Source organism: Protomyctophum bolini, assembly GCF_963924005.1.
Source record: "Protomyctophum bolini genome assembly, chromosome: 4".
In the NCBI taxonomy this organism is placed as follows: domain Eukaryota; kingdom Metazoa; phylum Chordata; class Actinopteri; order Myctophiformes; family Myctophidae; genus Protomyctophum; species Protomyctophum bolini.
In genome coordinates this window covers 41,460,615-41,477,434 of record NC_137865.1, presented here as the reverse complement: position 1 = coordinate 41,477,434, position 16,820 = coordinate 41,460,615, and the positions used below count along the sequence as shown (strand labels likewise).

Sequence of the window (16,820 nt, the reverse complement as noted above, 5' to 3'; positions counted from 1 at the left end):
ATTTTCCAGCCTGTGATTCCATTAACACCTCCCATTCACCCCTCGTGTCAGCCATTCTTCCTGTGTCACCTGTGGCATTCTGTAAGCATTGTACAGTGTGTCATTATTATGTGTGCTAGCGGTTCTGTTACGATGTGTTCCTGATGCTGCAGTCAGTGTACACTTGGTTAATACTAAGTACAGTATGTCAACTACAAGTAGGCAACATTCTAAACTCTATAGGGCTTGGGCTTATTTATAACCACGCCCCGTTTGAAACTAAAGACATTTGCATTTCATCAGTGGCGTGCACAGATAGATTTGGTGGTACAGTGTACACTGTACAGTATGTGGACCATGGTGACATTGATCAATTCTTGATAAAAAAGCTTCTAATAAATTATTTAGGCCCAAAAATCTATAAATCTCACACTATTAAGGCAACCAGGCCGGTTCCACACGCTGCACAAGGTGCCCTTTTTTCACTTGAGCACCTGCCCCTCTAAATGTCTGTGCACGCCACTGCATTTCATGCTTATACATTTCACGAGGTCACGTGATGGGTGTTAATAACACGGAAACACAGCCAGTCGTGTTGGTTGGAAGGAACACCCGGCCAAAGCCGAGGCGTTTCTTTCCAAACCTGGGAGGAGGAATCACCTTCAGTCTTCATAAGATAACTCCAGCTCTCTCTCTCTATGCCGTAACATAGATGGGCATTTCTGGGAAGTGTAATTACCTGACTGTGTCCTTGAGATTCTGAAATGCTCTGTCCCTGTCCCTGTACCTCCTGTCCTCTCGTTCTTAGCTCCGCTCTCTTCTTTCCTCTGTCTTTCTGACGTGACGACCAGCATGTGTTTACGAAGGTTTTCTGCTTTTTTTTCGAACCACACACTTTTTAACCTCCTCACCTCCAGTTAAAGGACGACCTCACCACTTTTCAACCTATCTTCATATAATTGGTCCTCTCCTCTCACTAATGTTCACCATAAAATAGCACATTTATGTTTTGTCTATGGGAGATTGGGGACTGTGGGCAATTCAAAAACACATCATCGATGGCGAATCCAAGCTAATGGAAAACTGTAGGCTTTTTATTCCTGAAAAGTTACAATGCGGTAATTCTCGCGATAATAAAAATCCAAATACGAAAAAAAAAAAAGGATCTGCCTATCACTGGAAGACGGGTTTATGAACTGCCCACAGCCCTCCTATGAGACACATAGAATGCTTTTTTGCTATTTGAACATTAGTGAAGACGAGAGCTTCCCCTCAGAGTCCTGGTGGCGTAACGAGATACTGTAGCCTCTCTACTGTTCTCAACAAAGTAGAGTCTGGTTTAGTCCGTAGCATTAGCTAGGGATCTGGGTGTAGTCATAAGGGTCTATTCCTCTCCACTTCTTTTGTATTTGTATTTTTCTGCCTTCATATACTGACATTTAAAGTTGCTATAAGCAATAATATGTCCATATTTTAATGCCATTATAGGGGCCACACAGTCTGCATTCAAAGCTTTGTCATTGGTCAAACATTTCCCGACGGCAAATGACTAACCAATCAGGAAGTAGACGGGCAAATTCAATGCATTATTCCTCATCTTTGAAGGTCGACTGCGGCCCCTAGAGGTGTCACAGAGACTACATTTTTTTGGGAGTGTTAATTCCATTGCTGGCTGTCTAAAAAAAAACATTCATTAAAATCTTGACATATTATTGCTTAACTTTAATTAATGACGAAATTCAGTGTGCATGGACAGGTTCACTGGTATTAATATGTTGTACTGCATAGAGATTGATGATTGGATGAATGTGAGTGTTGACTTTATTATGATTGACGTTTAATTGATTTCCTCAGAACACCCACAAAAAATACCTGTTGAAGCTTTACTCTGAATATCCAAATACATAATAATATCCCAGCCTGAAAAGGTTAAGAACCAGTGCTGTAGTGTACTGTATGGATATGATATCCCAGGGCTGTGTGAGGCCTGTGGGCCACTGGGGAGGGACTGACCCACAGTATGGAACTCAGGTGTGTTCTCTCTTTCGCCCCAACCTTGTCCGCCAAAACCTTCGCCATCATCTCGCTTCCCCCCCGACCTCCAGCAGAGGTTCTAGATTCAAGAGTTCCACCATCGCCTCCTTCATCCTCCTCTTATTTTAAACCCTCCCTCCCTCCCCTATACCTCTCTCTCCTCCTCCTCCTTCTCCTCCAGGCTGGTGTACCTCCGTAGTGTTCCCTCCTCTGGATGCCGGCGGTGGGCCTGCTGCTGCCCTGGACAGCGGGTGCCCCTCCTTGCTCCTCCTCCAAGCTGCTTCCCAGGGAAACGTCACTTTATTGTCAATGCTGCTTAACCAACCTGACCCGACGACTGACACCACTGACACCACCACAGACACAACTATGACTACCGACAACGACGACACCACCACCACCACCACGCCCAGTCATCACAACCACCAACAACAACTCCACGTCCATCAAACCTCTGCCTTGTTCGCTGCTGCTCGAAACGGATACACAGGTATACCTGACGGCACCTAACTAGTGTCTTCGTAATTGGTTAACCCATTCTGACCTGAGATCAGATTCTAAAAAGTATCTTCTACATACTGACAGTTTTCTGAAAAAACTATGTTTCCATGTCAGTGGTTCTTCGATTTTTCAAAAATAGCAGACCTACAAGCTCGTAGCGCGCCACTCGGTGGCGCGCTATGAGCTTGTAGATCTGCTATTTTTCAATAGCTAAAGCATAACGTAATGCTAACACCAAAAGGGGTTCCCGCCCAAAATGGGTAACTAGTGATTTGTCTTCGGAATTTATTGATTTATTTGATTAACCCATTTAGACCTGAGCTCGATTCTAAATCCAGACAGTTTTCTGTTTTTATATCAGTGGTACTCAGACATCTTCATGTCAGTCCCCACCCCAGAATTAAAGATTTGAGTTAAAAACGTTCACTCTGAACTGAATATATTCAAACATTTGGGACACATTATCACGATTTTTCAAAAATAGCAGACCTACAATCTCGTAGTGCGGCACTCGGTGCCGCGCTATGAGCTTGTAGATCTGCTATTTTCCAATAGCTAAAGTATAACATAATGCTTTAAAACACCAATAGGGGTTCCCACCCCAAAATGTGTTAATTTGTTGATTATTTGATTAATTTTATACCATAAAATGACAGGAACACATTGGACGCTAAAGGCGAGTATAGAGGGTATGGCAGATTGAGATCAAATTAGACTAAATTATTTGCAAGTATAATTCATCCCACTGAGGGTCTGCGCTCTGTAGTGACTTGGGCTGTGTCTGTCTGTCCTCTCAAGACTAGGAAACCCAGAATAGCTGTTTTACATAATGTATATGTCTTTACTCAATGTCTCTCTCGCACGCACACACACACACACACACAGAACCTGAGCCCTGCTGAGATGTTTGGGGTTGTACTGTCAGTCAAGAGCCATTGATCCATGAACAGCACAGATACATGTGAAGGACAGGCAGAAAATTCAGAGGCACACGCACACACACACCAGGGAACACACACACACACACACACACACACACACCAGGGAACGCACACACCAGGGAAGCAGGAGCACTAAGAGCAGTGTGCACGATGCATACTAATGTGCTATGCACTCATACACACACACACACACACTGTACACACACTTATGCTTGGAGACATCTTAGCCCGTAGCACTTGCACTAGCCTCGCGACGACCTTACCTGAGGTGTATAATATATGCAAAGTCTCAACTTATGTAACTTAGATAGCATTTTTTGTAGACCCAGCACTCTATAGTGTATATATAGTCATAGTTTGTCTCTCTTCTCTCTCATTCTGTCTCCTCCTATGTGTTTCATTCTGTCCTCTCCCACTCCCTTCTGTCCTCTCCTACTGTCTCCCTCTTTCTCCATCCTCTCTCTCCCTCTCTCCCTCTCTCTCTCTATCTCCCTCTCTCTCTCTCTCTCTCTCTCTCTCTCTCTCTCCCTCTCTCTCCCTCTCTCTCTCTCTCTCTCTCTCTCTCTCAGACTGTGTTAGGCTGCTGTTAAATTCAGGGGTGTCCGCTGACGTTTTGGATGAAAACGGATTCACACCTTTACACTTTGCCTCCACACACGGCCACTGTGGGTGAGTTCACGCACACACACAGTCACCCACCCACGCACCCTCCATAGAAGTACCGCCACCGTCCGTGCATTTCTCACGCGTCATTCACACGCCGACGGTGGAGGCAACCATGCGAGCCATGCATGCGAGCAGTTGACAGGTTCAGTTTCAAGGGCACTTTATCACAAAGCTGAGAGGAGCTATAGGAGGATCGAAAACCGCTTCCAAACAAACCACAATATCTCTCCTGAGCCACTTGTCGCCAGTCCATGCCCTCTGCGAGCAACTCCAATTCAACTCAAAGGAGCTTTATGAGCATGAGAAAACATACGTATACATTGCCAAAGCAAGTGTCGAAATGTAATAAAAACAGTTGAAAATGGGGAAAGCATATACAGTTGGAGGGGTACAGCATTGTGTAAAATTGTATATCACATTGCGTTACATGTGCACAGTTATTATTATTTTTTTTCAGTTAATTTTTATTGAAGAAAAATCAGACAAGAAAAACAACAAACAAGACTATATGGGGGGAAAAAAAGAAGACAAAGCTAAAAGACAAGGCTGCATTTTTCATATTACAAAATACATTCAATGAAATCCTATTGCAATATCGCTAGGCTGAGAGAAGAGATCCCACTTTTCCAACTTTTTATAGAATTTATCCTCTTGTAGTATAAGTATGAATGTTCGTTTTTCCATCGCATACAGTTCCTCAATAATGTCCATCCATTGATCTTTCGTTGGTGGGTCCTGTTGGCACCAGCGTCGTGTGTACACAGTTATTTTAAACGAATACCACCAATCTTTTACAGTAGACCAGTACTGTATGTTTGGCGTCCCCTAGTGGCCACTCTGTGTGCTGCTAATAAGCGACAGGGTCAGCTGGCTTTCCCCACTGCCATGTGTGTAACACGACCGCTCCACGCCAGGGCAAAAAAAAAAAGAAAGAAGAAAAACATGATGCCCGTCAGTGCCAACGTCCCACCGGACCACTTGCCATGATGCCAGTCCGTGTGCCAGCAGCATGTCAGCTTGGCAAGGAGGTCCGTGCCAAGGCAGTTTCACCCCGCTTGGGCTAAGTGACTCGGGTGTCACGGATAAGAGAGGGGCGGTCAGGTGGAAGGCAGGCTCAGTGTTATTTGGAGAGATCAGATGCTGCCCTGTGCCTGTGCGTGTGTGTTGTTGAACGGGGGGGTGATTTCCCGTGGCTAAATTAAGCCAAGCTAACATTGGATGCCTCCCATTTCTGCTGCTCTCCGCAGTTACTGTTATTCTGGCCCCGAAACCCCCCCAGCTGTGAATGGAACCACTTATACCCTGTTAGTCTTAGTGAAACTGACTCGACTCCGACCACCTTTTTTCTGTCTACACCAAAATCTCTTGGCCTAAAAATAGCCGATCTACAAGCTCAGAAGTGTGTCGCATTACCACGCGCTTAGAGCTTGTTGATTGGCTATTTTTGGCTACTGTCCCCCCCCCCCCCCCCCAGAATTGGCATGCTGGGGTTCAAGCAGGGTTCAGCAGCAGTAGATTGTAGTTCTAATATCAGATGAGGGTCGATTAAAAAAAAAAGGCTTCTAAATCCTTTTTCTGAAAAAACCTATGTTTCTATGTCAGCGGTGCTCAACATTTTTCATGTCAAGGACCCCCAGAATTATCTCTATTGGGCCACGGACCCCCATCTCAAAATATGTAGTTCCAGGGACCCCCCAGAAGCCAATATTTTTGTTAAAAATAGCAGAGCTACAACAAGCTTGTAGCGCGCCACTCGGTGGCACACACACACACACAGCTCCACACAACACACACACACACACACACACACACACACACACACACACCCACAGCTCCACACACACTTAGGCCATTTAGTCCATTTAAGTGGTTGAGTGACTGTCCCCGACCTTATGACAGCATAGAGTTTCAGCTTTCCTCACATGACCCTCTCTCTCGTTGCTAGGCAGGGGACACACTCTCTTCCCTGCCCTGCCAATGGCCTCTCCTCTCTGTGTGTGTGTGTGTGTGTGATTGATGGCTTCCCTTGTCTCATAACAGGTGCTGCCATTCAGACATATGTGTGTGTACGCACACGTGTGTGCGTGTGCACACATGACCACGCGTGCGTGCGTCAATTAGCTTTCTCATGTTTTCACCAGTCCATCTGTAACATTCCCTCATTAGCATAGTTAAAATTGTGCTATACTGTATATAGCTGAAACAAAAAGGCCAAATTATAGTAAAATAAAAGTCGCTCTGCATATATAACTGAGACCACAATATCCAATAAAATCACAAATACAGACCAAATACAATACACAGAAAAATTATAAGTAACTTTTTTTAAATATTCCAAGCCGAGGAAGCTCTATGAAGAACAGTTCTCATCATCATCATCGTACAACAACAGCTATTGCGTAACCAGAGGGGCCATCGTTACCAACAGCTATCGGCCTAGTGGTAATAACTACTAGCCTGACTCCAGAAATTAATTCCAATTCCCCAAATCTCGGCCTCTTGCTCACTCACACTTGGGCCTCACTCACACTGTTTATTTCTTTGACAGGGACAAAGCTCATTAATCAACATGTCAGTTTTAACCTCAATATAAATGGGCCAGAGTTAGCCAAAGCTACATTTCATCTGTAGTCCCTGGGCAGGCTCTTAAAAAATGAATGATAAAAGAAAGACAGAGTGTAGTGTGCCTGCACACAACACCATCCGTTGATGCCATGTGTGCATAATTATGTGCAAGCACCCAACACTATGTCCATACAAAAACACAATACAATACAGGAACAGATCAACATGGTACAGGGGACAGAACAACTGCAAAGTGAAGTGAAAAATTACACCGGTGATAAATGCTAAATATTTATCACCGGTGTCATTGCAACATTTGTCTTGTGTCTTGATCGTGTTTAATGGCCGCCCCGATGCATTTCCAATGGAAGTCACATGGTTGTGTTGTGCCACCCTCCCCCGCATCAAACAATTTTTTTGGTCAAACCATGTGACTTCCATTGGAAATGCATTGGAGCGGCCATTCATCACGGACAAGACATGTGTCTTGTCCGTTGTATGCATGTTGCAATACCTAAATATGTGACAACCGTGTCGACATCACTTAACGCCAGTGTCTTATCGCGGTTTGTTTATAAGCAGAGTTCAGCCAAGCGGTATTCAGGCCACCTACTGTACTGTACTGTATTTAAAGACCTCTATGTAAGTTATGGGACGTCTATAAAGGACTCTCCGCTGATTCATCAGGCTAAATAACCGCCACTCTGTCTCAACCAGTGTTGTTTTCCTCGACTAAAAACAAGACGAAAAATGTTCGTCGACTACCTTTTTCCACAGAAGAAAACTGAATGGAAACTACATGAAAACTAAGCTCTGATGACTAAAACGATTTCGTCAAACAAATAAAAACTAGACTAAAATGTTAGAAAGGGACTAGTGGACAAGAGATCCAGTATAAGTCATTTTACACTTTGTTGCATGCTGAAAATTATATGAAAATATTTTCAGCAAGTGGAAAAAACAACACTTTGTTGACTAAAACTAGACTAACACTAAAATATTCCATGTGACTAAAGTGTGACTAAAACTAAATGAAAAATATTCACGAGACTTTGACTAAAACAACACTGCTCTCAACCTGGTGTCCCTATATTAGCGTGCATGTCAATAATAGGCTAAATCCAGTAAACGGTTGTAAGTGGTTGACGTCCTGTCTCTCTCTCTCTCTCCATCTCTCGTCCTCTATAGCTGTGTGGAGGCCCTGCTGGCTTCGGGGGCCGCTGTGGACCACTGGGGGGCGCCGTCCGGCCACCAGACAGCCCTCTACATGGCCAGCGAGGCGGGCAGTCTGGACTGTGTCATGGCCCTGCTGAACGGCGGGGCAGACAGATCATACACCACCGCTGTACGTGTACTTTGTAACCCATTTTTGTCACCCAATGGTCAATTGTCTAGTGTACTCCTGGGCGCTACACTGAGCACTCCCTCAGCAACGGACTGACCTCATGCTTCCTTAAATGCATGAGGAGTCCAAGCCGCTTCTTTTCACCTGACAGGGGGGGGGGGGTTTCCCCGGTTGAATGTAGCACGTAGAAGGAACATGTTATTCCAACCAGTTCCTTTCCCCTCCATCAGGTGCCCCGGCTGGCCAGGGCGAGGTAGTTTAGAGACCAGGATTACAAAAAAAAAATTGTGAGGGTACCTACCCTAGGGGACACGGGGAGAACAAACTCCAGAAACACAGAACAAATGAAAAGTATTAACAAGACAAGAGCTTGCGACTAAATAACTTCATGGAACACAGGGTTTTTCCTGGAAAGTAACGGTTTATAATATAATCAAATGTGACGGTTCATGTCATGAACAGTTTCACGCCTTTTCACATAAATCTGACGACGACTAGCGAAGCATCTTAATATCCCTGTGGATTCATTGGCAGGCTCTTTGATGTCTCGCTTCCGGGCCGTGGTGACCACAAAGGGGGGGGGGGGTTCCCTGTTGCTCGCTGCTTGCGTGAGAAGAGAGCCGTGTTTGCTCTACATGTGCAGCGCTCGGCCCCCGCAGGTCCAACGCACACAGCGAGCGGAACCAACGCCGCAGCTAATCACTGCAACACACACGGCTATTTTTAGCTAGCCGTGGAAATGCCTGGCGGCGGCGGATAGGGTGTAATTTATTTTTTGAACACAGATGTTAGAGGATCTGTGTGGTGAAACGTCATTCTTTTCACTGCCCAAGGCTTGATATCACGTCTTTCTAATTAAACCCGGAGACTTTCTATCAATATGAAACGATTTAGATGAAAACCAACTTTTAGCCCTGTCCCGGTTGCTAGGCAACACCTTGCATTACCCCCCCCCCCCCCATCACCAGGAAACGTGCACACGCATCTCATAGAGTCCCATTTAATGTAATAATAATAATAAAACTTTATTTCTATAGCACCTTTCATGACATGAAATGCAGCTCAAAGTGCTTCACAGTAGGATTCCCCTCATTGTTATCTCTGATACTACGAGCGCTGTCCGTGGTTTCGACCAAACATCTGATGTTCGGATCGCATTTCTGAATTTTCATCGGCATCGACATATTAGCGTTTCTGGCGAAAGATAAACATTGTGAGCTAATGCTAACATTAGCCGTTTCTCTCAGTCTGCGAGGCCAGGAAACGGGATGTAAATTAGTAGTAATCCAGTCATTTCCATGGCAGGAGCAAATTACCTCCAATGGCCACAAGGTGGCAATGAACTTGAGAGTCTACTATATGCAGTATGCATTATGCCTGGCTGTTATTATTGTCTTCCTGCCTTTTTTATAAATGCAAAAGAAAAACAGGTCTGAAAGCATATATACCTGTGCAGCTATGCATGTTTACTTAAATCTAGTGTGTGTGTGTGTGTGTGTGTGTGTGTGTGTGTGTGTGTGTGCGTGCTACAGGACGGCTGCACGCCGCTCCACGCGGCCGTGCGCTCCGGCCACGTGGACACGCTGCGTCTCCTGCTCTGCCACCCTGTGCCCGGCGTGCCCGCTGCCACGATGACCTCTGACCCCGCGGCTCACCCCGTCCTCCCCCTGGCGCTGCCCGCTGCGCTGCTCAACCAGGCCAATGCCGAGGGCTGGACCGCCGCGCACATGGCCGCTGCTCGCGGCTTCAAGGTAATTGTACACGGATGGCCGTGCCAGCACGCGCACTGATGGCGGAGGAATGCATGGTGCAAGGCGCCAACCTGTGCATCGGGAGCTATTAGGGGTTCAGAGTCTTGCTCTGAACACTTCGACAGTAACACTGGGAGAGCCTGGGTTCGAACTGGCAACCTTGTGGTTACCATCCAGCCACTCTAGTTTTTTTAATCTCCTGTAGTTTTACGATCCCCTTTTGGATCGGAAATTCCTTTGGTGGCGACAGAAATGATGTGAAGTGAACTTTCTCAGTATTTTGATTGCATTTACTGCTCTTTTTGTTTTTGAGAGTAGAATGGCCTATTACTGGCAACACTGGAATGTAACCACTTAAACCTTACATAATACAGTATACTGTTTATACTTAGCTGACCAGAGTACCCCAGGTTTTATTACTTTCCCCTTCGTTTATTCATAATTCATAATCTAATCAATTCATTAAACTAGCCCTTACCCGTTGTGAGATATTCCCCCCCCCTTGTGGCCGCGGGGGGTACTGCGCCCTGGGTGCGTTTTTAATTCACTAATAAATTCACTATTCATTTATAATTAGTTAAATTAGAAAAAGGGCTTCGTTAAGACCTCCATATTATTATGGTCAATGCCTGTGTGAAAAGTGGGAGTGATTGGTGCAGGCAGTGAGGAGCTACGGCAGTCCCAGTGACACACACACTCAGACATTGACTGAATTATAGTATGATGACTTGCCAACTAATTTAGTAATCGTAATCGAATCGGCAACTAATTGCTGGAGGTTTTTTTTGCAATTCATTGTGGGTGTTTTTCCACTCAACCACAGCTTATCCAGTGTTAAAAGAGAAGTGAGCCATCTACATTCTACAGTCTGCTGATGGTTGCACATGCGCAGTAGCAACTGCAAAGCAAAATATCAACAACAACAATATCAATAACAATGGTGGCTTTATTTGAACAGCAGCTGAGCAAGTGTGTGCGTGTGTGTGTGTGTGTGTGTGTGTGTGTGTGTGTGTGTGTGTGTGTGTGGGGGGGGGAGTGTCTGGAGGTGCTCTTCAGCCACAGTGAACAGGACATTGACAGTGTGTGTGTGTGTGTGTAGGAGTGTCTGTGTGTGTGTGTGTGTGTGTAGGAGTGTCTGAAGGTGCTCTTCAGCCACAGTGAACAGGATATTGACTGTGTGTGTGTGTGTGTGTGTGTGTGTGTGTGTGTGTGTGTGTGTGTGTGTGTGTGTGTGTGTGTGTAGGAGTGTCTGGAGGTGCTCTTCAGCCACAGTGAACAGGATATTGACAGACGGGATAAATGCAACCGCACCATCCATGATGTGGCCACCGACGACTGTAAAGACCTGCTGGAAAACCTGGGTCAGTTTACTGTGTGTGTGTGTGTGTGTGTGTGTGTGTGTGTGTGTGTGTGTGCGTGCGTGTGTGTGTGTGTGTGTGTGTGTGTGTGTGTGTGTGCGTGCGACTGTGCGTGCACGCGTGTTTTATTTTACACATTAAGACCTGAGACCACATTCTAATGTCTTCTAAATCATGATAGTTTTCTATCAGTGGTTCTCAATCTATTTCATGTCAAGAAACCCCAAAAATTATATGTGCTATTTGGCCGCTGACCTCGATCCCAATATTATTTTAGTTCCATGCAGGGAAGCAAAGATACTGTATGAGTTAAAAACCTTCGCCGTGAAGGAATCATATATTCAAAGATTTGCACACGTTTTCACGCTTAAAAAAAATCTACAAGTTCGTCCAAGCTTGTAGATCTGCTATTCTTTCAACAGCTAAAGTCTACAATAATGGCTACGGTGGTTAACCCATTCAGGACGGGAACGGGAATCCCTTTTGGTGTTTCAAGCATCATGTTATACTTTAGCTAATGAAAATTTGTGAAAATGTGGCACAAATCTTTGAATATATATTCTTTCAGAGAGAGAGTTTTGAACTCAAATATTTGCTTCTGGGGGCTCTGGGGGCTCGGGGGGTCCCTGGAACAACATATTTTCAGATGGAGGTCCACGGCCAAATTCAGATAATTCTAGGGCTCCTTGAATGCTCCATGAATAAGGTTGAGCACTCACTGACATAGAAACAGAGTTTTTCAGAAAACCTTTGGGCGTTTTTTTAGAATCGTCTAAATGGGTTAAGTAAAACATTGTGATTACTTGCTTCCCACCGCTGCCCTCCCTCCAGACTCCTACAGGGTGCAGGTGTGCGTGCAGCTGTCCTCCACCGGAGAGGGAGGAGGAGAAGGAGAAGGAGGAGGAGGAGGAGGAGGTGTGGTCGTGGAGCCCATGTGTCCTCTGCAGGAGGACGAGGAGGAGGAGGAGGAGGAGGGGGGAGGAGGTGCTGCTGGGAGGAGGACGGGCCGGCGCCGCCGCCGCTGGGCGGTGCTGGGCCGTGTGTGTGTGGAGCGCTCCACGCGCTGGGCCGAACTGGGCCAGGCCCTGGGCCACGCCTTCACCGCCCACCTCCAGCTGCTGTGCTGCCGAGACGACCCCCCCTCCCCCTCCGCCGCCCCCCCAGCGCTGGCCGGCCCTCCTCGGGACGACGGCGGCGGACCGCCACACCTCAACGCCTCGCTGGGGCTGGGCCCCGGCTGCATCGCCTCCGTGCTCATAGGTGAGGAGTTCACACACTTTACAACATTCTGAACGTTCTTTGATTTTTCAAAAATAGCAGACCTACAAGCTCGTAGCGCGCCACTCGGTGGCGCGCTATGAGCTTGTAGATCTGCTATTTTTCAATAGCTAAAGCATAACATGATGCTGACACCAAAATGGGTTCCCGTTCAGAATGGGTTAAGCATTATGTTATGCTTTAGCTATTGAAAAATAGCAGATCTACAAGCTCGTAGCGCGGCACTATAGCTTATAGATCTGCTATTTTATAAAAATCCTGAAAATGTGGTGCAAATCTTTTTAACTCAAATCTTTGCTTCTGGGGGGGTCCAGGTCTAAATTACTGATGTGCGTGCGTGCGTGCGTGCGTGCGTGCGTGCGTGCGTGCGTGCGTGCGTGCGTGTGTGTGTGTGTGTGTGTGTGTGTGTGTGTGTGTGTGTATGCATGCGTGCACACGTGCCTGTGTGTGTTCCTGACATAGGCCTGAACTTCAAAGCAGTTGATTGGGGACACATGTTTGTCCAGGGTGATGTTTAGGGTTTGGCATGTACAGTATCTGTTAAGGTTAACCACATTAACCTCCCTATTTTGAGCATGTTGCTATACAGGCCAGATCTTCCCAAATGTTGACATGTTGAGCTGTGAGCTTGTAGATCTGCTATTTCCAATGCTAGTCTGCTTATTTCTTATTACATTCATGACATGACCACAATAAGGACACCATGTTGAAAGTGGCTGATCTTTAGCGGCGTTCTTTAGCAGCGCTTTTATCGGAATTGAGGCTCAGATTGAGCTGATCATACAGACCATCAATGTTTTAGGAGCGGTACTATATCGGCTTCTGATGAAAGTGAAAATATCATTTTTTTAATTTTTTTTTTGCTTTTCTGCCTTTTATTGATAGTAAAAGTGAAGAATGACAGGAAAGAGAGAGAGGGGGAGAGACATGCAGCAAAGGTCGTCATGAACGGGACTCGAACACGCGACGCGCTGCCAGAGCCTAAATACTGTACTGTATGGCATGCGCCTGGACCACTAGGCCAGCGGGCACCCAAAAGCGAAAGTATCTTAACGGCTGCCCCGTAAATGATTGATGGTTGAAAAGCGGGTCGTGAGAGAGAGAGCTAAACTTGAACTTAAACGTGGCCCTTAAAGTGTTAACACTTGTACAGCCTATTGGTACCCATGACAACGTCTCTGACGTACAACACACACTAGGGGGATTAACTAGAAGTCCATTGTTTAAGAGCTAATTAGCAGAGTTTCTAGGCAACTGCCAGAACAGCTGACTTTATACCATACTGTACAAATAATTCACAACCATACTGTTGAGGTTGACGTTTGGACTGGCAGCCCACACACACACACACACCCATAAAGACATACAGTACTGTATATCGATCCTACAGAGAGACCTGCGCACACACACACACACACACACACACACACACACAAACACATACAAATTCACAGTTGCAACAGTGCATGTCAGTGGAAAGGTTACCCACTTTAAACCCGAATTCCTTATAGAACGGATACTCTTCTTATCTGTTATTATAAGACCCCCTCCACCGTCAGATCTGTGTGCAAAATTGTCTGGGCCGGAATTCAATTGCTGCCGGTAGTTTTCCTCGTGCTCTGACTCTCAGAGGAACTGACAAATGGCTGCTGTGAAGGAGAGTTGAGAAGCCACTCTTCAGATGTATCAGTAGAGACTGAGTGTGTGTGTGTGTGTGTGTGTGTGTGTGTGTGTGTGTGTGTGTGTGTGTGTGTGTGTGTGTGTGTGTGACTGTGTGTGTGTGTGTGTGTACAAATATTACACTCACAAAAGCCTCAGGGAAGGGTTTCTTGTGTCCTAAACATCATTAACCCATTTAGGCTTGACGTCTTCTGACAGTTTCATGTTTCTGTATCAGTGGTGCTCAATATTACATGTCAAGGACGCCAAAAATTATATGTAATTGGCCCATCAGAAAATATGTTGTTCCAGGAACCCGGCCCCCCAGAAGCAAAGATTTGAGTTAAAAGCGTTCGCTCTGAAAGAATATACATATAAAGAATATATATATTCAAAGATTTGTGCCACATTTTCACGATAAAAAGAAAATAGCAGATCTACAAGCTTGTGTGAGTGACCAAAATAAGGTCATTAAAATCTGGTTGCAAAAGGCTCTATAAATGTCACACACCCTGTGTCTTTCTGTCCAAAAGGGACAAGAAAGATGATCCACTTCTCCTCTTGAGCTGTGCGAAGGACAGACATACGGACATTCCTTGAATTCAAAGATTAATTTATAGATGAATGCTGTGTCATCTACATTGATGAAGCCTTGACATTTAAGTATTCATATTCTCCTTTGATCTCTCGACTTCTCTCGGGCTCTCTCTCTCAATTCCATATTTTCTACTGTCACGCAACATCATTTATTTCTTACTCTGGCTTATTCAGTACATTATGGATGAGATATGAGAGAGAGAGAGAGAGAGAGAGAGGGGGATGAAAATGTCAGCTTTCCTTCAGCTGGGATCAACCTACCCAGACACTCGCGTTGGTGTGTGTGTGTGTGTGTGTGTGTGTGTGTGTGTGTGCCCTGTGTGCACATGCATGTGATGTATTACCATGTGTTGTTCTTGCTTACTGTGTGCCATATTAAGCTAACGTGTTGTTTTTGTGTCTGATTCCAGGAGACACCGCATGGTTGCCAGGTCAGGAGCTGCCTCTGTCCCCCTGGGATCTGGTCCGAAAGCCCCTCAGTCAGCGCATCATGCTCCGCCTCAAAGGTACAGAACCTGGCAACCCGCAGTGCTGCACCATGCGTCAGATATCTGTATTGTCATTGCGATGTGTGTATTGTGGAAATCGATGTATAGCAAAGGACTGCAATATCACAATGTTCTATCACAATGTTCTTACCACTGGCAGCCATGTCAAGAAGAGGCCAACTTGTGACGGATGACTCTAAACAAAGTTTGTTTATCAAAAGTCACAGAACTTTAACAGGATTTGCTGTATTTTTGTTAGACCAGTGGTTCTCAAAGTGGGGTCCGGGGACCCCCAGGGGTTCTTGAGGGAGTTCCAGCTAAATGGTAAATGGTTAAGAACCAAATGGGTCAGTAACTCTGAGAGTGTAATGGTACCGAACGGACCCTGACGGACCATTTGGTTCCATTTGTACACTCTCAGATAAATACTTATTTTTTTAATATACAGTATGTACAGTAATATATATACAGAATAATAAATACATGAATGAATAATGAGTATGGAAGAAAAAAACAAGATATAAATATGAGGTAATATGTTAACCCATTCTGACCTGAGATCAGATTCATACGAGGTTTCCACTGGACACACATACTAGTCTGATTAACCCATTCTGACCCGAGATCAGATTCTAAAAATGTCAGTCGTTCTTCGATTTCTCAAAAACAGCAGACCTACAAGCTCATAGCGCGCCACTCGGTGGCGCGCTATGAGCTTGTAGATCTGCTGTTTTTCAATAGCTAAAGCATAACATGATGCTAACACCAAAACGGGTTCCCGTTCAGAATGGGTTAAATTGATAGCATTAGAGTAGAATAGGTTTGTGGCCGTGGTCATGTAAAGTTTGAGCGGCTTGACGTCTTTGCCTGCCAGAACAACTGTGATATGCCCCATTTGTGCAGAAACAGAAAATACACTCGCCTGTATTGCGTTACCCTCCACTGACACACAATAGAAGTGATCACAGAGAGATTCAGAAGCTGCAAAATTGGTTTCTTAACATCGGAGGCAATGATGAGAACAGATTTGTTGGCACGCACAAGCAGAGACACGATGACATTTGATCTCCTACAGTATACTGTAAGTCTCATTACAATATCCAATTCATCACACATTGCATCTGTTCTCTGAGCCGTGCTGCCGGCAAGCTGCATCTCCTCTGTAACAACAATATATAGCAGGAACATTACCGTCAATAAGTTATAACAAAGTTGTATTCAATTACTTTATTATCTAATCTTTTCTCTTCAGCATTTGGACTTTTAAAGATGTATCAAATCGCCCAAATAACATTTTTGGCACGGCTTCACAGACAGTATGTCCTCACAGTATGTGGTCCTCCAAACTGGGACAACAACAACACTGGGGCAGACATGGAGCACACATTTTGCCAATTAAACAGATTTCTAACCTCATTGTCAGTAAAACAAATACAAAGTATACAAGAACCGTCCCCACCGAGCGGTCGGCGTGAGGCCGGCGGAAAGACATGAGGGCGAGCGTGTTTTTAGACGAGCATTACGGTTACCAATTAAACTCTAAAACAAGCTTACTATAGTGTGGAGAGTCTCTAAAACAAGCTTATTATCCTGTAGTGTAGTTCTCTAAAACAAGCTTACTATAATGTAGACTAGAGAGTCTCTAAAACAAGTTTACT

The 16,820-nt window shown here is 45.2% G+C and overlaps 1 protein-coding gene across 4 annotated transcripts in view; it reads left to right on the top strand.

The window, feature by feature from the left end:
- cttnbp2 (cortactin binding protein 2) overlaps positions 1–16,820 on the top strand; it is a 93,576-nt gene that overhangs the window by 62,837 nt on the left and 13,919 nt on the right. For all 4 annotated transcript variants that reach the window (XM_080761089.1, XM_080761088.1, XM_080761087.1 and 1 more), the window contains exons 5-11: positions 2,195–2,503; positions 4,025–4,124; positions 7,875–8,031; positions 9,564–9,782; positions 11,026–11,143; positions 11,972–12,400; positions 15,085–15,180. In XM_080761089.1, coding sequence (XP_080617215.1) covers positions 2,195–2,503; positions 4,025–4,124; positions 7,875–8,031; positions 9,564–9,782; positions 11,026–11,143; positions 11,972–12,400; positions 15,085–15,180 — 1,428 coding nt within the window. The remainder of the gene's footprint in view (positions 1–2,194; positions 2,504–4,024; positions 4,125–7,874; positions 8,032–9,563; positions 9,783–11,025; positions 11,144–11,971; positions 12,401–15,084; positions 15,181–16,820) is intronic.